General features: G+C 37.6%; 1 protein-coding gene across 1 annotated transcript in view; it reads right to left on the reverse strand.

Moving 5' to 3' along the window:
- Positions 1 to 671: 671 nt before the first annotated feature.
- TMPRSS15 (transmembrane serine protease 15) overlaps positions 672 to 15396 on the reverse strand; it is a 111803-nt gene continuing 97078 nt past the window's right edge. The window contains exons 23-26 of the mRNA XM_045785712.2: positions 9686 to 9867; positions 8351 to 8446; positions 5204 to 5343; positions 672 to 827 (exon numbers count right to left, since the gene is read on the reverse strand). Coding sequence (XP_045641668.2) covers positions 672 to 827; positions 5204 to 5343; positions 8351 to 8446; positions 9686 to 9867 — 574 coding nt within the window. The remainder of the gene's footprint in view (positions 828 to 5203; positions 5344 to 8350; positions 8447 to 9685; positions 9868 to 15396) is intronic.

Genomic DNA, 15396 nt, shown 5'->3' on the forward strand with positions numbered 1-15396 from the left:
AAATAAATGGATGGTATGATTAATCCAGGTAAAAAATGATCCAATAACAGAATGACAATATCAGTTAATTTCCTTTGTGTTTTGATACAAGGGTGATACATAGACTTGTGCTTGTTTGCTGTTTAATTAGCTTGAGAGGACTGTGCAATCAATTTAGTCTACGTCTGTGACATGAGCTTAAAATACATATTTTTTAGGAGTGGGGAAAATATTAAGGATATGCTCAAGATGAATTGGAAATGCCTTTAGACAGAAAAGTGGGAAGAATATTGAGATTGTGGAACTAGATAATTTATAGCAGTTTAGTTCAAATAACAACATTCTGTGCAAAACAGTTTATTTCATTCTCTTCCTAATTCTACCAAAGTTTAGTATATACCTTACCGTAGCATTCCTTTGAATCAGAGAATATGATAAAAATGATTAAAAACAAAGGAAATGATGATCTCTGTGAAAGATTAGCTGTTCACAATGAAATCAAAGTGTATTATTTTAAAGTTACTTTATATGGTAAAGATTATTTTTTGTGTTCACCCTCACCCCTCAGCATTGCAGTGGCTTAGGTAAGAATACAGTCTTTCAGAAGCCATTTTGACAAAAGTCTCAATTTCCATGCTCCTTAGAGTGAAATGGGAAAACAGCATGACTTTCATGTTGGCTTAGGAAACACTCTACTGTAGAAAACTTTGTATCCATTCTGTGAACCTCAGGACCCGGGCATACACTCCTGGACGATTCGGCTGTGCACACTGGTATCCAAATGACGTCACGCCAGCCAGGAACCACCTGTTGTTTTCTTGGCACATTAATGGTCCTCCTGAATCCCCCTAAAGAGGAAATTGCAAAAGAAAATTGCAGATATGTTGTCGATTGGCATAGACATCTAAGGTTATTTTTAGCAAATCAATTCAAAACTAGAGATCAAAAATATGATTTAATTACAAGTCATCTGTATATCTCTTCAACATTCTCCGTCAAAAATGAGAACTTTTGGCTGCTCAGAAAGGACACAGAGAAACTATGACAACTCAAACATAATTTGCATGTAATTCTTCATGATGTACTTTTATAGCAGAAGTTTCCTTACTTTCATTATGTCGTTTTAATAGGTACTAAGAAATTCTCTAAGGCACAACTATGAGAAGCATCCCAACCAAAATATATATTGAAAGCTGATCATTTTATTAAAAGAGGTATGGTATGGTTTCACTCATATGTGGAATTTAAGAAACAAAACAGGTGAACATAGGGGGAAAAAAGAGAGAGGCAAACCATAAAACAGACTCTCAACAACAGAGAAGAAACTGAGGGTTGCTGGAGGGGAGGTGGGTGGGGGAATGGGTTAGATGGGTGATGGGGACTAAGGAGAGCACTTGTGATGAGCACTGGGTGTTGTATGGAAGGGAGAAATCACTAGATTCCACTCCCGAACCTCGTATTACACTATATGTTAACTAACTAGAGTTTAAATAAAAACTTGAAACAAAAAACAAAACAAAAAGAGGTATGTTCTAAGAATTGGGAGAGGCTCTGCAGAGGAGACACTTATTCCACGTTGTGTGTTTAGAGAAACTAAAAACTCAACACATAAAGTTGATTTTAGTTCTTTTGGGCAGCGTTAACTTTTTGTGAGTAGACAATCAGATTTGAAAAAATCTTAACATTTCAATGGCAGTAGGCATATCAATGATATAATTTATGATAAGCACACATATTTTCATAGGAGATTTTAACTGAGGAAGAATTATTTAATTTTTGAAAATATTAATTATAACAGTTTCTGCTAGAGCTAATTCTGTATATTTCATTTGCACATGAGTATTTGTGTATAATGCGAAAGAACATAATACAAACACAACGTACCATTACTTAACGAGTAATTCGCCAATTTTTCTCTTACATTAATTGTGCAAAATTTTTAATCTTTTTTTTTTATATTTATGAAGGAATTTACAGCCTCGTGTACTTTGGTTGCCATCACTGGTACAAAAGAATATTTCAACCCAAGTTTGTTTTTAAAAAATCCTGATTTTTTTTGCCTGATTCTTTATTATCTTTGGGACCATATTTAAGGGGAAAACATGTGGTGTATAAAAGCACCTTTTCTTGCTTGGGTACAGGGGAACATAAATTGCACTGGCAACAATAGGTTACCTCTTTTCTAGATATAACAAATGTGTTTGAAGGCAGGGACTGTGATTTGTATTTCTGTATCCTAAACCCTTAGTTTATAGTTTGGGTCCAGAAATATGTATGGAACAGTTAAGGATGAATACAGACTCAAGGTTAGAGTTTAGTAAAAATAAACCTCAACTGTTCGGGTATTTTGAAAAGGAGTCATTTGGTTTTCTTTGTATTTTCTAAAATAATTCAGTTTTTTAAAAAGACAATAGAACCTAGATATTGATTCCGTGCACGAGGATCTTAAATTACCCAGCGTGCACGGGGTCAGTTCCAGGTATTCCAATGATCCAGCAGCAGGCTTGATGCCCAGCAGTTGCGTTGTCTGTGTGGTTGAGAGACCTATTAACGTCTGCGACTGTCACTTCTCTCATCTAACTCTACCGTTTCAGTTCTGTTGTGTAACTTCTTGCCTTAATTTGCTGATTTGTTCAAGGAGCTATTTCCTTCTTCCACTATCTGAGATATGTATGGACTTCAAAAATATGAGTGAATGTCCAGACCATAACGCATTACCCTAAAATTTACGTTGCCGTACCAGTGGTGTTAGCGTGCTAAAGCAGGCATTGCTGGGCCATGGCGTTAGAGTTGCTGACTCAGCAGGTCAGTGCTGGGGCCTGAGAATTTGCACCTGGAACAGGTTCTCAGGTGCTGCTGATCTGCTGGATTGGAGGCCATGCTTGGAAAACCACTGGGGTAGAATAAGGCTCTGCAGAGTTAGCAGAATGAGTTTGCTGTTTGCGTCGTTCACGTCTTTCTATATAGAGGGGACTTCTACAGCCACTTGTGGTGCCTTAAAATCCAGACAACCATCCCCCACACGCAAGCCTTTGGTAAGCCAGAAGATACTTAAGAATGTATGAATGACTAATAGGACCAATTCTTTGCCACTGTAGAGGGGAAAATAATGCTTCGAAGAGCTTATTCAAGTGACGTATCAGTTGTAGCATATTCATAATTTTAAAGGTATTCTTATTTAATTGGTTAATCCTCTTGTATAACGTAGTATTAAAATTGAACAAAGAAAATCATGTGGCCCTCTAGACTATCGAATACTGAATACTTGATAACATTACACAAGATATTGCCCTGTGTGTGGACATTCTTACTTGTGAATGAATAACATACTTAGACTCTTTAGAAATCAGAGCCAAACAAGATTTCAGAGATCTGGCACAAGTGACTGGCTTAATGTAACTCTAATATCAGTAGCATCCGTGGTCACATTTTCTACCTAGTGCGTAAGGCACCTCCCACACAACCCCCATTAACTGTAATTGAAGTTGTACAGCTGATTTCCCTCCTGAACAATAATTCTATAAATCTCCCTCTAAGTGGCAATATATTTTACCTTTAGCACGCTTTTCATTTTAAAAGGAACGTATAAGATCCAGAGATAAATTTTAAACAAGAAGAAAGCTATCCTATTAATATGTCTTGAATTTGCAAGTGTTCAACAAAGCAGAATAAATGTAAAACCAAGCCGAAAGTTTAACATGATTTGAGACACTGACTTAACTACTAGATACATATAAAGGTTCATCTGGGGAAGTGTCTGTTTAAAAAGTCTTGTATCAAGTCGAATTATGGTGACATAGGTGTTAATACATATAACAAGTTGTTTACACTTCAATAAAGTGAAAGACTTTCCCATGGTATAAATTGCTGCGTCCCCACTTGTATTCATTTGCTCAGTACTGCTATCAGGCTTAATCTAATCCAGTAGATGTTGGTGCATCAACATCTTATTAATTTTCAAATACAGAAAACATGCTAGAAAATTCATTTCCAAAGTCTTATAGTGAAATTTGTTAATATTTGGAGTGCTTATTTAAATGCCTTATACGTGTTACTTGATTTTTTAAACCTGTCAATAAAACTGAAGTGTCTTGCCCAAAGTCTCTCCCAAACATATTTAGGCAAGTGACGTAAGAGTAGTCTGAGCCCAGAATCTATGCTTTCGTGACTATTTCATGAATAATAATTCTAAAATCTGGCAGAATTTACTTTTTACTTGTTGAGTGTATGTGGATTTCATAGCTCTAATAGATGGCCACATTATTTCTACGTGATAAGATGTTTTTGTCTTCAATGAGTTTGTGGGTAGTTTTCTCTCATGGTCATGTAAGTCAAAAGCTGTTGATACTTGAATGGTGCAGCGAGATCATGTTATTACATCTCTAAAATGAAATGTAAACGATAAGATGAAAATTCTAGTGTAGGAGTTCTAGGTCCAGAGTTATGCTAGGCTGTTGAGTGAGTTCTAGTTTTTAACCTTCCTACAAGTCGTTACCTGCAAACTGGTTCTAACCAGGGTATCCAGGTTGGTTTTATGCAGGAAATTATTTCTTGTCACTGGACCCCAGGCCCATACTCAAAACCAGGGTTGAAAATTGGAAGCCAGTAGGTGAAATTGGCCTTCCGACTTACTTTTTGTGTGTTTGTCTGAAATTTGTATAGGGTTTTAAAGAATCAGAATTGGATTTAGCTAAGGTGTGTCATCTCCAGGTCAATAGTGGGCCAGCACTCCATAGTTTACCTGACTCTCTCACACACTCATATTTTATGCCTCAGCTCTAAAGATACCCGATTTTAATATTGGTTCTTAAAAATGAGTTTTATTTCTAACGCTCACATCCACCCTAGCCATACTATGCAAGTAGGCCACAAATAAAAAAAACAAAAAGTCAGTTTGGGGGGCGGCTGGGTGGCTCAGACAGTTAAGCATCTGCCTTTAGCTCAGGTCATGATCCCAGGACCCTGGGATCAAGCCCCATGTCTCGCTCCCTGCTCAGCGGGATATCTGCTTCTCCCTCTCTCTTTGCTGCTCTGCCTGCTTGTGCTCTCTCTCTCTCTGTGTCAAATAAATAAATAAAATCTTAAAAAAAAAGTCAGTTTGGTAAAAGAAGAAATGAAGTTAAAACCCTGATGAATTCTTTACGCCCTAATTGTTGCAAAGCGACAAAATCATTATTGAGCAATGCTTTCTGGAGATGTAGAGTGAACGGTTTTACATACTTACCTGACAAGTATCTATTCCTCCTTCTTCATAGCCTGCACAGACCATATTTTCTGTAATGTTATATTCTGGCATCTGTTGTTGGCATTTCTCATTTGATAGAAGAGGAACATTGGCTTCTTGCAATGTGTTTGCAGTCGGACCTGTTCAAAACGGTAACGCAGTCAGCCAGTCAGAAGGGATCAACGTGCATCACTGAATGGGCCACCATCAGTCTCCTTTATTTCAACAGCTCACTCTCATTATCGAGTACTGTGTGTATATGTAATGAAACTAAATGCTAACCTTAGTATTTTAAAGCACAGAATAAAGCCCATCTGTGGATTTTTCCAAATGGATAAGAGTAAAGCACTTTTTCAGTTTCCAAGGGCTAACAGGAATGGTGGATTGGACTAGACAGGCTTTAGGCATTTGCAGTAATTTTAAGTGGTTACAGTGTTGCTCATGGGGGAAAAAAGCCCACGAACACAAAGAGTTTCATTTATGGAAATTAGCAATGACTCCGAAATCCAGGAGGCTTTTCATTTGGCACCTGAAGAGGTGCTCCCTGATAATGGCATTCAGCAACTTTGTGAGGCTCCGTGAATGAGCAGGTGCGCACCAAACAGAAGACAAAGCTCAGCTGCACGGTGCCCTGGTCTGAGGGCAATCAGCTTGTCATCCACAAGCAGGTGAAGAGAAAGGAGGCGTTTTGTAACAGAATGCACTTCCATGCTTTTTACAGAATGACTCATCTACTGGAAGCATGACTCTCTGTTTACCGAAATACTAATCCCAAGAGGGATGTGAAACAAACAGGTGTCTAGTGACTCAGAAAAGGCACCTGATAAGCACTTTCTAATAATTAGCAGTTCTGTTTGGTTCCTCAAGAGAGGTAAGAAGTTGATGATAACTTAGTACATATGACAGTCAATGTTATTGCAAACATGTACATGACTTCGTTTCTACCTCGGTTTAATCCACACACTAAAAAGACAGGAAACTAGCGTGTGTGTATGTATGTACATGGACGTATGTGTATGTATATAATTTCAGTGCAAAGCAATATGTATGACTCAGTGCTGGGCTGGTAAATGTTTAACACTGGTTTTCAAGAAAAAAAATCCTCAGTACGTATCATTTGCCTGATGCAAGCACTCCAACCATGGTTGCTTTCAAGGTACCAGCATGACAGTGAATAGGAGTTGGGAGATGTGCGCAAATGACAATTTCCAGCCGGTGCCTGTGACTCCAGCTGCCAGCCACTGGGTGACTTTGAAAGTTTGACATTGGACTTTAAGAGGTGAAGATGGAGGAGGGAATTGAGCATCTCAGTGTTATTCATTCTATGAAGATTGAGGATGGGCCGGCAGACTTTATTTTTATTATAAACTATTACAAAATCAAAGTCCATTTTTTTGCTCGTCAAGGAATAAAAAAGGTTGGATGGGTATACGATAAAACTCTTTGGTAAAGAAAAATTTGAGTAGTGTTCTTATATTTAATATTTATTTGTCCGCAGGAATTGTCATAAGGATAATTGAGAATGCACACATAAGGACCTACATAAAAATGTCAGTAAAGTTATTTTAACTTTACTAATTGCCTTAATTTAACTGACTACTATCACTTCATTTCTTCCTAGTAAACAATATGTTCATGGTTTTCCTAGCTAACTAGGATAATATACTCAAAAGGGGGGAAACTGGGTTTTACACAGTTAAGTAGCTGGAAATCATAAGACAAAGTTCACAAAATTCGTTAAAATTTCCATCACCCAGGAAGTATTTAAACATGATCTGAGCATTTATTCTTCAATGAAATTGATCTCAGATCCAGATTTTCCTTGGCTCCATACCACCCTTAGAGACCCTTCTTAAGTCAATTAAATGCATATCTGTAGTAACAATAAGTAAATGTGAGCCAAATTTACTCGGCTCTTAAAAGAAATACCCATTTCCAATGGAATAAAGAGTCTTAAATTTGTTAGGGGATAATTTGTTTTTGAAGAGTCTACATTGTGGCCATAAATGTCTTTTAGTTTGAAGTCTGAGAGAGAAAATATCTATCTAGGAATCATTTTTACTCTTTAGATTTCAAATTTAATAAATCATGGCATCTTTCAAGTGGAGGAAATCAAAGAAGATACAGCCTTTGACTTCAGTACACTTTATGGACAACAGACATGAGGCATTTCAGCGACATAATGCAATTGCCGTGGAGAACCTCTGCTGAATCGTCAGGCAAAGATTTGACTTAGAACGTCATCCTTTCTTTTACAAGGAATAAGGGTGTTTTAACTGCAAATGCTTTACTACTGGTAGCTGCACCTCTCCACAAGATTCTGTGGCTTTTCATCTCATACAATTAGGTTTTTTAAGTATCTCGGCCATGATCTGCTGCGACTCCAGAGGCTGGGTTCTCCCACCGGACTATATAGTGCCTTTCCTTTTTGCTTAATTTTTAATGGGTAGTCAAAATTCTGCCCTAGATGGAATAACTCCTATTAGGAATTCTGAAGCCAGTGTGCCTTGTAGTTACATTTAGAGAGAATGAAGTACGGGAATTTTGTTAAAAAATTATGTTCAGTTAGTCTTAATATGCATCTTTTCTGTGTTTGGAAAACATCCTATTAAATAAGGCTAACGAGTCTGCTTATAGTCTTTAGTGTATGATTCGTGCCACATCTGAGTAGGCTGAGTCAGCATGTTGAAGTTAAGGGGTGTTCCCTTCTCATTTGTTAAGGAATGGGAGTGTGAGGCCTTTATGTGATAAATAAAGATAGTTTTATTGATTTGGAAAATGTAACAGGTAATAATTTGGCTTTTGATCAGACTTTATCCAGGTACTTTACAAAAATAAATTTTGTAACCTTTGTAGTATTCATTTAAATAGGCATATCTTTTCTCTTTATCAGGGTATTTATAATACTAAAATTAGGTACTAAGTTTGGAGGATGCTTGAACTCTCCTCCAATAAGGATTATAGTTTTGTAATATGCTCTATACAATCTGGAATTTTTAAAAAAACTGTACAAACACACAGCATATGACTATAAGCCTGACAGTTTTTAAGAGCTATTGCAAAAAATGTTGAAAATATTCATAGGATAGTGCAATAGCATCCTTCTTACTAGTAAGCACTTTCTTTTTGTTGAGTCTGATGATTTACCTTCATATATAACCCTCCCCCAGCCAGCAATGGAACAAATTCTTCCTGGAGGAAAAACTTGATTTTCTTCTGGTAAACAAATAGGTTGTATATAATCTGGAAAAACAAAACACAGACAAACATGCATTTCTAACAAGTTTGAAAAATCAATTATTTTCCACATTTTATTTAAAAAACTTGTATTTTTGTTTTATGCTGCTTGAACATTTTTTAGACATCAGTCTTAGGGTAAAGAAACATGTCAGGGTGGCACTCTTTGACAATGGACTAGGTATTACTGGTGGTCTTTAGGGATCCTTTTCTACATTGTCTCCTTATTATTCTTTAAGAAGGTACACGATGTCTTAGTTCTAGAGTTTATCATTTATACTTGATTTTAAGTAATCATGCTATTTACACTGTCAGTTCTGTGACAATCTTGGGAAGGCTGTTCTTTAGGGCCAATTAAGAGACACTTGTAAAAGTGTTCTGAGGCTTTTTTGATTTTCCTCAATTATCTCCACATTAAAAAAGCTTTCAGGTGATTGTTTTACAGTGCATTTACGGAAGCGTCAGCATTGGTCACTGACTTTTAAAGCCCTTCTCCAACAATTTACAAGCTGTCTGACATTTATAAGTACCCACTACATGTAAGACCCAGGGCAGACACAAAAATGAATAAGATATGGTGCTTACCCTCAAGGACAGTGCTACATAATTAACCACAGTTAACAGTCTGCCTTTGATAAGCGCTCTAATATATGTGTAGACCAAATCCCATGAGAGCACAGAAATGGCAGCACTTTCTTCTTACTGGGAGTTGGAAAAGTCTTTGGAGTAAAGGGTGGAGTTGAGCAGAGTCCTTCAGGATAAAGTTCACGCCATCACGTGATTTCTTGCACGTTTTCTAGGTCTTTGGAGGAAGTCTTCCGGCTGCCACCCTATTAATATTATTGACTCTGTGGATATCTTAATTCTTACTCACTTTACTCTTAGAGCATATGCTCGTCTCTCAGTTTGTCCTACTCTGGACCTGCCTCCCTTTCACATGAGAAATAGAGAAGGCATGCATTGTAATGTGACCTATTTACTCTATGCTGCTCTTTTGAGTTTATTATTACAGGGGGCTCAGAACATTTTAATTTGCTGGCCAACTTTCTAGAAAGTTGGATTTAAACACCTTGAAGATAATTGAATATGTTTTGCTCCATTCCCCAATTCCATTTAAATTATAATGATTTCTATAACAAATTATCCAGCTTTTATGGACTATTAATTCATTGGTACTGATAATATTTCAAATCTAATTTTGAATTGATTTGGCCAGATAAGATGACTAAAACTGATTTCTTTTACCTGTGTAATTCACTTTAAAGTCAAGATGCATCATGGCGATGTCACTGTCCTTTGTCCGTTTATTGTAATGTGGGTTTATGACAATTTGATCTATCAACCGAGTTACTATTTGAGGAGAAGTCAGATTCGATGTCATATGCAGGCCTAGGATTGCTTCCCACTTAGATGGCTCTAAATTTCTCCTGAAGATTATGAAAAAGACATGTAAGAAACCCTCCATCCACCAGAGTTACTTTCTAAAGATGCTGCTCATAGTAGGTATTTCAGAACTATGTGTGCCCGTCCTCAAATATTCTTGAATTTCTCTGAGTGATTCTTCTTTAAAAGCATTCTTTCAATTTTTTATTCTTGTGATCAGATCATAGAAAGAGTCTTAATTAGTGCTCATTTCTATCACTTCTCTTAAATCATCTCTCGATCTCTAGTTCTAGATGGTGGTTCTCAACTTTGGTTTCACATTAGAATCACCTGGAGTTCTTTTAAATAACACTGTTACCTGCTCCGCCTTCTCTCTCTCTGATTTAATGAGTTTGGAATGAGGAGAGGGACTTTAAAAATATATGTTATTTTTAAATTAAATCTCCAAGTTTATCCTAATGTATGGTCACGTTAGAGAACCCACTGCCTTAGATTCCATTCCACCGTGGAGACTGCACCTTGGTCCAGGGTTTCTGCAGATGGCCCCAGCTAGCAGGAAGCAGGTTCGGGAGCATTCTGTTTAGGGGGTCACTGGATTTATACAACGTTAAGACAAGCAATAAAACCTATTACGATGTTTACAATCTAACATACAAACGAGTGATTTTCATATACAATAAACTTGAAAAACTTTCCATACGTAATGTTGGCCCTTGTTAATGAACTGGTGAAGGAAAGCATGTGTGTTACAGGCAGATTAAATGACAGTTTGAAAGTGTGTAGGGACGTCTAACTGTGCTTTCGGGGTGCAATATCTTCACACCAAGAAACTACTAGTGAACAGCTAGAATTAAGCCAATTAAGTCATATTCACAATGCAGCCAAAAATTCAGTAACTGCTATTTTAGAAGAGCTAGTGATTTAATTCTTAATAGTTACAAATGCCTCGTTTAATGTAGTCCTTCAACTGTTAGGATCGAAGTCACCTACAAATACACAAAGGGCATGAAGTTATTTCAAGTCCATTTGTTTGTCTTTTTACCTATCCATTACTTTGTTGAAATTAAATAAAGGATTGTATTTGATCAAGTCATTGGCATCAGCAAAACCAATGAATGCCCAAGCATCCAGGAGATATCCACCGATAACCTCACGGCATTAACATGAGAGGAAAGTTACTGACATGCTTTGTAGAATAGAATAACACCCATTCCCGGAGAACCTATTTTGTGCCAAGGGCAGGGCCACGTACTTCGACTGCATCACATTTTCATTTTTGCCGCTGTGCTATGGATTTTACATGAGAACAAACTGGACGCCGATAGTTTAAGTGGTGGGGAGGGGACTTGCACTGGGACCGTCTGACTTTAGAGACCGTGCTTGCACCAGCATACTGGGGTGCCTCCAGGGGCTCTGGGCAGGGGCCTGTGGGCACGGTTGAGAACATGAGGGGAGGGTTGGGAGGAGAGACATACTCTGCCACTGGAGTATCTGGGCTCAGGAAGGGGAGGATGTCTCTGCTCCTAGTGGTTGGTGGTAGCTCCTTCAACGCCCAGATGTCGAGCCTGGAGGGTATTGTGGTGCTGTGAAGGCTCTGTTTGCTGGGCAAGAGGCCTTTTCACTTTCCCCCTCTCCAGGTCAGGGCAACAGTACTGCAGCCCAGCTGGACTCACTGGTAATTTCAGACATTCTGACCACACCCTCTCCCCCTGTGTCCTGGGACTCCCCAGCCCACCTTGGCCTACTCAGAGAGAGGCGATAGAACGCAATCTCTTTCCTGGTGTCCTAGCTCTGAATTTCTTTCTGTATCACATATTTAAGTATGTTTCCCAAAGCTCAGCTGGTCCTGGTTGTCACTTGATTAGCATACCTGTTATGGCTGACAGGTAACAGGTAGTTACTCTTTTTTTAAGAACTGTATTTCTTATTAAACATTTAATATATATTAACTGAATATTTACAAAAAATAATTTACAAAAATATTTACAAAAAAATTTTACAATTGTCACACTATGTTTCTTACTTTGCATTTAATTTTATTTATACACACTATATTTTGTATTATAAATATATTTTATATAACAAAGACATTATATTAATATTCATATTATAAATAATATTAATTATATTAATGGTATAAAATTTGCTCAAAAGGAGTTTGAGTCCATTATAGAGGTTTTATTTTGAAGTTAATAGACTGCATTTATTTTAAAAAATGATAGGATTGTCTTCTTAAATGCTTTCTACATATTTTATCTTCAGGAAAACTTACATGAAAATTCAGAGATATATGCAGTTATTTGCTATAGATTTAACTTGATGACAAAATAATGCAGTTCAGGGGTGCCTGGGTGGCTCAGTCAGTTGAGTGTCTGACTCTTGGTTTCGGCTCAGGTCTTTTTTTTTTTTTTTAAGATTATTTATTTATTTATTTGACAGAGAGAGATAGAGACAGCCAGCGAGAGAGGGAACACAACCAGGGGGAGTGGGAGAGGAAGAAGCAGGCTCCCCCCAGAACAGGGAGCCTGATGTGGGGCTTGATCCCAGGACCCTGGGATCATGCCCTGAGCCAAAGGCAGATGCTTAATGACTGAGCCACCCAGGCACCCTTGGCTCAGGTCTTGATCTCAAGGTCCTGGAATAGAGCCCCAGTGGGGCTCTGTGCTCAGCAGGGAGTCTGCTTGAGATTCTTTGTCTCTCTCCCTTCTCTCTGCCCCTCGCTCGGCCACACACTGTCTCTCTAAATAAATAAATAAATAAATAAATAAATAAAATCTTTTTAAAAAGTTGCAGTTAAGAAAAAATAATGCAGTTTAGTAGCTAACCTCCCAAATTCTTATCTCTTTTGTAAGTACTGTACTCCTTCTGAGAACAATAAATATTAGTCACTGTTATGAGAGAGCTTGCAGGCAGCACGAAGTTTAGTAATCACCATTTCGTCTTGTTCTTTCAGGGTTTGGAGTAGAAAACCAATCCATGAACCATGGACTGTGAAAATTAAACATACATGCTTCAAGCTACTGGTCTAATTAAATACAAGTTACAGCAATATTAATCTGACACATTCTTAATGAGTTCCAAAGTTGTTATAGTGCTACATGGAAAATAGCCTTTTTTCATGTTTTTCTTTCTCCTGCATCTGTAAGTCGTATATTAGGAAGGAGATGCTCCTCCAACGTGTATCGCCTGCATTTCTCTCTCAAGTCTTGCTCCGCATAACTTTTCCTGTCTATGTGCTTAGCTTCCCCACCACGAGCTCACGTTAGCACAAGCACCACTAGAACAACTACATCCTACAGCAATCTCAGTGCCTTCTCTCAGAAGAAAGACTTGAGAACCCAGAAGTTCCGGCCAGTGGTACTCATTTTACGAATCACCTGAAGAATTTGCTAAAAATTTGGATTCCTAACTTCACCTCCAGAGATTCTAATTTGGAAGGTTGGAGTGGGACCCAAGAATCTGCACTTCGCAGTTCCTTCTGGGATATTGAGTAATACAGCGTTCTCCCTGGCTTTTCCATTCATCCAAAGCCAAGAGACAGGAGAAGAAAACCTTCAGAAAAATCAGTGCAGATGAGGAGGGGATGCTTAATTATATTTTAAAAATATATTTGTCTCAAAGCATCTACACTCTAGTGAAACAACGAAAAGTTATAGACAGAAAACAACGGGAACAGGAGATAGCCCCATGGGATAGGCAAGCCCCAACCTGGCACAGACTAAAGATGGCAGAAGTAGGGTACCTTGAGATAGGGGAGGTTGGCTGAATTTCTGCTGGGCATTTCATCTATGCCTGCCTTGTTCAAACAAAATGTTTTTCATAATAGTAAGAGAAAGAAAGGCATAAGTAGGGAGGCAACAGAAAGACATGTATTCCTGAATTCTATAACCTCAAAGACTAACACAATTCTTGGTACACAATAGGTGCTCCTTAGATGTTGCACCAGATGGAAGGAACTAGTGCTATGCCACTCTAGGTTGCTACGTGTTGATATGTAAAGAAATCCCCTACTCAGAGTATAAGGATGTTCATTTGTAAATGGGATTTTCATTGTGGTCAAAAGTAAATACGGTAAGATAGAGCAGCACAATATGCTGAAAGGAAGAAAAAGCAGTGGGAACCCATAACTCTGAAAAAATTTTCTGTTCTACCATTAACAAAGATGGTACTTTAGTCAAGTCTGTCCACTGCCAACCCCAATGTTTACCCCCAGCACAGTGTTTTAGGTCTCTATTATTATTCTCCACTGAATAGAAAAAGGATTCCTACAAATAACCAATTCCATTTTTTAACGCAAGTTAAAGTTAGAATGCCTCTGAAATATGGGGTTGTTAGAGAGTGAGAAAGTTTTCAAGAGTAGAACCCAAATGTCCATTGATTGATGAATGGATAAAGATGTGGTGTGTATATATATGTAGACACACACACACACACACACACACACACACACACACACACACACACTGGAATATTACTCAGCCGTGAAAAAGAATGAAATCTTGCCATTTGCAATGACATGGTTGGATCTAGAGGGGAATAATGCTAAGTGAAGTAAGTCAGTCAGAGAAAGACAAATACCATATGAGTTCACTCATATGTGGAATTTAAGAAACAAAACAGATGAACATGGGTCAGGGAGTAAGAGAGGCAAACCAGTAAACAGATTCAACTATAGAGAACAAACTGAGGGTTGCTTGAGAGAAGGTGGGCAGAGGGGATGGATTAATGGGTGATGGGGATTAAGGAGGGCACTTGTGATGAGAATTGGGTATTTGTTGTAGTGATGAATCACTAAATTCTATACCTGAAACTAATATTACAAATGCTATGTTAATTAACTAGAATTTAGATAAAAACTTGAAAGAAAAAGGAAAGTTTTCCAGAATATTAGGGATAATTAAAAAAAAAACAAAGGAGCTAGATTGAATGTGATAATACAGGCCAGTTTTAACAATTTAAGTATCATAAACATAATAATTATCCTAGTTAATAAAATAAATTGTTAACGAAGGGCCATAAGCCCATCATAATGAAACTCAAAAGAGAAAAATTAAGGTGTATAAAAGGTGGTTGTATTATAAAAGAAAAAGGGTGAATAGTGAGGATATGTTTAGCTATTATTCCTTTTTATGAATAAAGACAAAAGTTTCACACATAAGGGTATTTTTAGTTCAACTACTAAGTAGAAACCTGTTTTTAAACTAGAGATATGCCTTTATTTGTTTAAGTGTTAGAAAAAGAAGTACAGGGAACAAGGAGAAAGCAAAATAATCCTCAGCATCATTTGATCTGAAGGGTTATGTCTACAAACTTCAGAAACAATTTTTGAATGCCTTTCTTCACTTGACTTCCAGGACTTCCTGAATACTTGTGATTTTCCTTTCATCATTCTCTGCTTTTCCTGTCTTTTCCCCCAGCTCTTTTGTTCCTCTCAAAATCCAAATACTAGAATACTCCTGAGTTCTGCTTTTTGCTCTCTTCTCTTCTCCACTTACACTAACTCCCTAGAGGATCCTATCCAATGCCATGACTTCAAATACCAGCAATCTGTGCAAAATTTCCAAATTTGTATT

The sequence above is a fragment of the Ursus americanus genome, chromosome 4 (genome assembly GCF_024610735.1).
Source record: "Ursus americanus isolate L20-20 chromosome 4, mUrsAme1.1.p, whole genome shotgun sequence".
NCBI lineage: Eukaryota > Metazoa > Chordata > Mammalia > Carnivora > Ursidae > Ursus > Ursus americanus.